General features: G+C 38.2%; 1 protein-coding gene across 1 annotated transcript; it reads left to right on the top strand.

The window, feature by feature from the left end:
• The first annotated feature begins 3,023 nt into the window (after positions 1-3,023).
• On the top strand, positions 3,024-4,381 carry LOC138191173 (17S U2 SnRNP complex component HTATSF1-like). Its single transcript, XM_069137369.1, has 2 exons — positions 3,024-3,670; positions 3,760-4,381. Exons 1-2 carry the CDS (start codon positions 3,024-3,026, stop codon positions 4,379-4,381), a joined length of 1,269 nt encoding a protein of 422 aa, XP_068993470.1.
• Positions 4,382-8,758: the final 4,377 nt, after the last annotated feature.

Below are 8,758 nucleotides of genomic sequence, written 5' to 3'. Positions count from 1 at the left end.
GGTTTGATCATTGCGTGAAAATAACGCTGGGTCGTGGCAATATTGCGCTCATTGTTACTACTAGAATCACAGAAAAGTCGGCCACCCATGTGCTTTGTTGCCGCGAAAATATTCGACGTACGAAAGTAAATACACGGTGTCAGAATTAACCAATTTTCGCGCATCGTTCTCCAGAATATAAATAAACTGACCTAGAATTTTGCGACGAACAAGCAATACACTGTAAAAATTCGGCTGGATTCTGTTCGTTTCTTCAAATCATTTTTGTGTAAAATAAGAGTGATAAGCCTTTGTCAATAATGCTGCACTTTGACGAAATCGGGATGATTCGATGATCATTTTCGAAAGAATTTCAATTTTTGCGCTACATCATCTCGACGTCGCCGCGTCGTCAAACGGTAATAGCGGGATCTTGATCGGCCGGATCGGCCACGCGCGAGCGTTCGCTAACCTCCGTGCTACAACGGTTGTCACTGGCAACCGATGATAACAAAATGCTTGTTAACCTCCCGTTATGCTGCTTTCGTGTTAATTATCATTGATAATTTCAAATGCGGACGTTTTTGTCACGCTTCTCTCAATGCAGATATTTTCAAACTACTTATCTTGCTGCTCACCTAGCTGCAAACAGAGAAAGTCAGTCCAACGAAACTCATCGCGCAGAATCGTCAATGACATATCGCATACCGCTACCTGGACTCGGGTGAAGTTGGCGCTGGTCCATTTTGCCAGATATTTCAATTCCACCTGTTCGGCCAGTTGGTACCGAATTTTCGACAAAAAGTTCGAATTTTGAGATTTATTTCTGGGTGATTGGTTTGACGAATCCCGGAAAATTTTTGATATCCGCACTCAGGATTTTGCGTATTTTCAGAAAAAAAATTAAACCCTATTTTTGGTCCCGAAATCGAAAATTTTTTTTTCGCGTGCAGAAACATTTGTTTCCAAAAAAATTCCGACTTCGCTATCAGAGAGATCGTCGCAAATCCTCTGAAAATCACGCAAAAAATTTCTCAAATCATCACACGGCTAGATTTTGGAAGGGGGTGGACACTTTATCGTGGTCACCCTATATATATATATATATATATACATGTATATGTATGTATATTAGGGTGGGCCAAAAAAAATGAGTATTTTTTTTTTACTTTATACTCTGAAAATCGGTTGCTAGATACCTATAAAGAATTCTCACCAAATATGAGCTCTTAATTTTGATAACAAGGTCCTCCGCTTTACAATTTTGCATTTTTTCCTGAGTATTAGAAACAAAAATTCATATCTCTTTGACAACTGTTCGTTAAAAAATATCTCTCCTCATATTCTTGTAGGAAATCGAACGCTCTACAAAAAAGGTCTCCTACAATTTTTTCGTAAACCTTACCGTTTAAAAGATATCAAAGCTTAAAGTTTGATTATTTTAAGAGAAATTTCTGTTTTGCTTATGAATTTTTTAACTTGCTTACAAAAAATTTTGATGAATTGCACAACTCACAGTTTTGTAGGAAATTAACTGCTCTACAAAAATGGTGTCTTATGATTTGTCGATTAAGTTAAGCGTTTAAAAGATATTCATCGTCAAACTTCCATATAAACGCCATAGAGATAATTAACAATATATTTGAGATTAGTGAATTATTAAACATAGAATGTATAAAAATATCCCGGAATAAACAACATAATTAGAAATAATTTAACTCCCATAAGGAGCAGTACTTTAAATTCTGAAATTTGAATCATTTTAAATGATTTTTAGACCCTTCAAATCATTTTGTTTAATCAGGGATTTTAAAATTGATGAATTTCAAATGAATTTTCAAACAAAAACCTTTTACAGTAGTTACTTTCATGACAGAAACTAAAATTTTCATGAAACTTATAAATTAAATTGAAATTTTTCGAATTATTCATCAAAAACTGTTAAAATTAGTATGCATTGAAGTTTGACGATGAATATCTTTTAAACGCTTAACTTAATCGACAAATCATAAGACACCATTTTTGTAGAGCAGTTAATTTCCTACAAAACTATGAGTTGTGCAATTCATCAAAATTTTTTGTAAGCGAGTTAAAAAATTCATAAGCAAAACAGAAATTTCTCTTAAAATAATCAAACTTTAAGCTTTGATATCTTTTAAACGGTAAGGTTTACGAAAAAATTGTAAGAGACTTTTTTTGTAGAGCGTTCGATTTCCTACAAGAATATGAGGAGAGATATTTCTCAACTAACATTTGTCAAAGAGATATGAATTTTTGTTTCTAATACTCAGGAAAAAATGCACAATTGTAAAGCGGAGGACCTTGTTATCAAAATTAAGAGCTCATATTTGGTGAGAATTTTTTAGACGTATCTAGCAACCAATTTTCAGAGTGTAAAGTAAAAAAAAAATACTCATTTTTTTTGGCCCACCCTAATGTATATATATGTGGGACGGGGCCCCTGGCCCGGTAAAGACGTGGTTGAGCGGTCGCACGAGAGTGGGGACGAGCCTGACGAGAGTTAATTGATGCCGAACCACGGTGAAAGGGAGACACGGGCTATGTTTTTATCGTTCCTTTGTATTTCAATAAAGTTAACAATTTTTATTTTCAGTTTCTCATAACTCCTCTCGTGTGTGATTCTCCTCACAATCCTTAAACCCCACATATGGGGGGCTCGTCCGGGATCGCGTTGAGATGTCGAGTGGAACCGTGACCGCGAAAAGATTGAGATTGTGGAAAAAGTCGAAACGGTGTTACGTCGTAAAGTCGTCAAGTCGAAAGCTGCTAAATCGGAAAACGTGTCGATTCGAAACGTCGTCAAGTCAAAAATCCTTTTATTCAAAAGTCGTTAGGTGAAAAGTCTTTGAGTCTAAAGATATAAAGTCGAAAATCATTGATTCGAAAAGGTGCCGTGTCGAAAAGCGGTCAAGTAGGAAGTCGTTGAGTTAAAAAATATTCGAAAAATAAAGTCGCGAGTGATCATCGGTAACAACGCCGCATAATTATCAACAAAGTTGCAAGAAGTAAGAAAAGACGCAATAATGGTGCCAGAAAGATCGAAAGAAGGCGCAGAGGACAAAGGAGGTGAAACAAGCAACCAAACAAAGCAAGCGAACGACCCACAACCATCGGGCTTGAAAGAGAGCGACGACGGAACAAACGGGGGCGAGCAGGTCGGAACGAAAACAAAACGAGGCGCGAAGGAAAAAATTCCCGCGTCTTCAAAACCAAAGACAACAGTGATTACGCTCAGAGAACAGTTGGGAAGGTTGGGCTTGTCGACCAAGGGAATTAAAGCCGAACACATGAGTCGATTGAGACAACATGAAGAAAGAGATGATACAGACGAAGAAGGCGATACAAACAAAGAAGTCAATAAAGAAGGCAATGGAGATACCGATGGAGATGAAGTCGATACAGAAGACGAGATCGATAAAGAAGGGAGTGACGTGACGTCGGACTCATCTCGCCACAAGGAGACCTCGGAAGAAGGAAGGGAAGCAGCACGTGGCGTCGAGAGAAACGACGCACGTAGGCGAAGGAGAAGGACAGTCCGCATGGAGAGACGCGAACACAACATGCCGAGTTTATTTACGATAAAAGACGTCGAGGGAAGTATCTCTTATTTTTCCGGTGACGATAAGTTGCAAGTCGAAAAGTGGATAGACGAATTTGAGGACATGTCAGGGTTGTTACAATGGGACAATTTGCAGAGAGTGATTTACGCGAAACGATTGTTAAAAGTTTCCGCGAAACAATATATCGCTCTACCAAAAGGACTGACAACGTGGAAGTCGATGAAGAAAAGTCTTTTGAAACCAAAGCGAACAGCGCCCTGGTGCATTTACAGCTGTCAAAAAGCAAGAGACAGGCGAACGAAACGCCGAGACAGTATGTTTACGCCATGAGTACAATCGCAAGTCAAGGCGACGTCGAGGAAGAAGCCGTGATGCAGTACATCATCGACGGCATACAAGACGACGAGGCGGCAAAGTCAATTTTGTACAGTGCGTGTAATATTGGCGTGCTCAGAAAAAATCTCGAGCGATACGACCGGATGAAAGAAAAAACCGATGGTAAGACGCAGAAAAACAAGTCGAAAGTAGTGACGAAAGACAATAAAAGTGATAAATCGAGAGGCGAGAAAGCGGCAAGATGCTTCGGGTGCGGTTTGAACGAGCATCTCGCGCGTAACTGTCCGAAAAAAGACGACGGACCAAAATGTTCTAAGGGCAATAAGTTCGGGCATATCGCGGCGAAGTGTGACGGACGCGAGAAAACGACGGACGGTAACGTAAGGTCGGTGAATGTAGTGACTCGCTCGTCAACGGACGACGAGATCACGGTCGAGTTAGACAATGTGAAAATACAGGCGATGATAGACACCGGAGTAGTATAACAAGGGGGGTTCTGGATAGAAACACCTTCTTTACTGACCAAGCCGACCAATCAGCCTATACAGGGTGTCCCTAAATTGAGGGACACGGACCAGCGAGCGTGATACCTGACTGAAATGCAACCGAGAATTTCTTTACCGGAACCTCGTCCGACGCATAGTTTTTGAATTATAAGCGATAGCGTTAGGCCAATCAGAGTGCACCATTTCATCTGGATTTGCCGCCACGGAAATTGCTGTTTTGTTCGCTGGGTGAATTATTATTATTCGGTTACAAAGTAAATATCGGCACCTCCCCTCACTCGCTGTTGTACCCCTTCTCGAGCGCTGACCTCGGTATTGTTGCCGCGGCACACGCTGCCGGCCGCACACCCACGGACGCACACTCGTGTGTGTGAAAATAAGCGAATGCCCAGCTCCACAATACTACGAAACACACATACACGAGTGAAAATAAAAATAAATCTCGAAATAAATCAGCGGATTTAAGATTTAATGTTATAAAACACTTCCAATCATCGATGTATGCATAAAACTAGAGATTTTAGACGATTGATATGCCGTTAGGGTTCATAATTAGTCATTCAATCAATCTGAATTATGCTTTCCGAACATTTTTTGTGTCTTTGCAACATAACTTTTCCACTAGTTTGAAATTCATCATTGACATCCGATTTTTCAATAATGCGAGGGAACAACAACTCGCTGAATTGACGTGTCAATAGGTTTGTAAATCAATTACAATTCACCTGAGTTAACACAAAATAACTGAGTAAATGAGAATTCACTGAATCACTAAAAATGATAACTGAAATCATGAGAATTATTTGAGATATAAGTGAATTAGGAAGAGTTGTAATAAGTCAAGTTACTTTAAATAACTTTAGATTCGTGCCTAAATTTTATGTTTAGAGAGAAAAATAATTAAATTCAAATAAAACAGTAATTTTAAATCAAGAAGAAGAAAATTTTCAAATACCTGAATTCAAATGAAGCAATTTGAATTTAATAAATCTATCCGAATTTGAGGAGAAATAATAATTATTATTTGGACCAGAAAAATGAAGTCGAATTACATGAATAAATTCAATTAATTCAACTCAAAAAAATATGGTGTCATTCAAATTCCCAGTTATTTCCTCGTCGATTCAATGTGGGTCTGGAGTGGCAAGTAACGTTGAAATTGTTGAGATCAATGCTAGTGATGGCCACTTATCTGAGAATAATCGATGTATTGATTAATCGATTTCAACAAAATAATCGGACACGGCTCGATTGAATTGGTAAAGATTAATCGATTTGGTAAATTTCTGCGTGTAGTCTTAATATGAGAAGAGATATTTTGATAATTCATAGTCTTATTCAAAATATTTTTAAGTTTGATAAATTTTGAGTAATTAATACCTAAACCACATACATCGATACTGTATTGCATCGTTCGTATGAGTAAACAAGCGGCTTAAGGCTGACCGTGAGCCAGCCCTCGAACTTCCCGTTTTCACACTGCAAATTCAAGGTTCATGGAACAAATAAATATTAATATCCAATTCCAATTTTCCAACTACGAATTCAGAGTCGTGATTGACGATTCAAAAGCCCTCGCATATCATATTACATAAAAAAATATTACGATTGTTTTTATTTTGAACCACTAATAATGGATCGACCATCATAAATTTAAGAAATCTGACCTTGGATCGGTCACTGATGACCGGAAAAATCTCCACTTACGCATTTCTACCAAAATCCGAATATTTTAAGATTTTGTTTCACCATGTGAGTTCGCCATTTCGAATTTTTCAAATCTAACCCCAGATTCGTGATCAGCGACCCCAAAATCCTCATGGTACCGATTTTCATTCAAATCCGTTAATCCATTCTCAATAATATGTAAATTTCCTTTTTTAAAAATTACCTCAATCAAAGACCTATCCGATGAGGGGGGATGCCAACAAGATTTTTCATAAAAAAAAAAACTTCTAAACATCGAATTTAAAATCGAAAAGCGATGAGTCTCAGTATCCCTTCGTGCTTTTGCTGCCTATTTTGCGACAAAAAATGTATTTTATAGCCAGACAAATTAATGCTCGAATTAAATGGGATTTCGTAATTTCGACAATGCTTCATTTTACCTGGAAACATCTTTTCTTATACCCGGACATTGCCAAATTTTCGAAAGAAATTTCGATTATGTAGACAGAGAGAAGCATTTTAGGGCACAATATCCTTTCACGGCAAAGAAGGAATGAATTCAGAGACACGAAAATTTAGATAAACCAACTGAGTGATAAGTGAGTCATACCATACATTATTTCACTGAATAAATTATTGATTATTCGGAAAAGGTTAATTTTGCTAAATTCATGTTACATACTAGATTTATTCGCACTGTTTTCGGCAACACTCAATTGTTCCATAAATCAGTTTACGGCGCTACAAATGTTATTGGATAAAAAAAATTCTCATGTTCTTCCCATTCGAAGTCACAAAAAATCGATGTACTCCAATTCCAGAAACATAATTTCAATCATGTTCCATGATTCTGTGTTATTATGACTAGGAAATGAGAAACATCGTACGGTACTCTGTTTTGTTTTCGGTATTGACAACTAATCGTTCCATTCGGTATTGATTTGCGGTTTCGAAAAATGCGGCTTTTCGCTTGTTACTGGGGCAGCGATTTCTCCTGCAACATTCGACCAGCTGACCGATAACTTTTCGACCGACATCCGGAGTAGCCGTTGTCGTTACCTTCACGATTTTTTTCTCCAGGGCTTCTTAGAAATTAGGTGGATCCTTGTATGTACTTCTAAGTCATGCTCTACACGAAAGAATTCAACGGATTCACTTCCGCTGATCGTAGTGGCCAAGCGATTGGCGTCTACGGCGTATCTTATACCTGTCCTGAAATCTGTCATTCACAAATTACCATGATCAACGAATATCTCTGCTCTACGTTTAAGTAGACGATTATTCAGCAGATCTGGAAGCTTGATTTTCAGAAACTTCAGGTAAGTTCTTTAATACCATCTTGCGCGTAAAAAGCAGAGACCAATCTGTCGTACGAAAAACCCCGCATTGATTGAATGTATAATCAACCCATAATGCTCGCTGAATCATTGATTGGTCAAATATTCCATATGAATTTTTCCGAACAGTCATAAAACAGGTCTCCACTTATGAAGTTCAAAATCAAGCCAATGTGATGATAGCAATTTATGTCTGTATTGAAGAATTATTAAGCAAGCTTTCCAGCTCGTCATCCAACATGCTGCAAAAACACATTGGTAATCCATCGAACTTGATGGCTCAACTTACGAACATTGCGTGGATTTCATTTAGCCCAGTGATAAACGTTGTGGACGTTTAACATTCAAACCAGATCGAAATTCTACTTATGTGCAAACAAGATATGAAACATGAACAGCGGTTCCGCTTTATGCTGCTGTAATGCGTTGTCGCAAGAATTTATTCTTTCCGCATGGTCTGACCCATACAGTGATTGAACCTTTGCTAAGAATGGAAGACTAACTGATTAAACCCAGATTATTCAGAAATAATTCTTCGAGTACTACTTTCCGGGTAACTAAAAATCTCAAATGAAGCTGATTGACCGCGAATTCAAAGTTGCAATGCACAGAAAAAAGAAGAATGGAAAATTCACAGTCTTTTATGTAACGTAGCGCTTCGAAAGCAACTTGAAAAATCAAAGTTTCAGGTGTAAATTTTACATTTTCTGTCGAAATTACATATTAAAAATGTGAAATTACATTTGTAACTGTAAGAATTCATTTTTAAAATTGAATTCATAAAAATGTTATCTAAAACTGTAATTTTTCCAGTTTTATTTACGAAGCGCCACTTACAATTGCAATTTTTCCATTTTTTCCGTGTAGTTACTCATTATTCAGATCATAGATTAACGACTTTCAGACATTTTCAATATTATGTTGCTGAAATAAGTTCAGTCTTTCGTTTTCAATCGAATTCTATTTTACACCCGTTGTGTACGGAAAGTAATACGGCTGCATAGCAACTCGAGAGTCAATTGTTATAAACAACGCGCTTTGACTGGCAACTGGCAGATTTTGCTCATATTGTCTTCAGCATCGCTCGAGTACAATTGTCTTTACCATGGATTTTTCAAATCGCGAGATGTACGATATGGTGCTGATGATGGGAAGGTGTGACAACGTTGCGGGGGACGCAGCTCGCGAATACGCGGACCGGTATCCGTTGAGGCGGCATCCGTCTGCGAAGGTCTTCCGCCGCTTGGAGCGAAGCCTGTGCGAAACTGGCAGCTTCGTCCCGGATCGTTCTAACGCTGGACGTCCGAGATCCAGACGGACGGTCCAGTTTGAAGAACGTATCCTTGACAAT

Source organism: Neodiprion pinetum, chromosome 6, assembly GCF_021155775.2.
Source record: "Neodiprion pinetum isolate iyNeoPine1 chromosome 6, iyNeoPine1.2, whole genome shotgun sequence".
Classification (NCBI taxonomy): Eukaryota; Metazoa; Arthropoda; class Insecta; order Hymenoptera; family Diprionidae; genus Neodiprion; species Neodiprion pinetum.
This window is presented reverse-complemented; position numbering and strand designations above follow the sequence as displayed.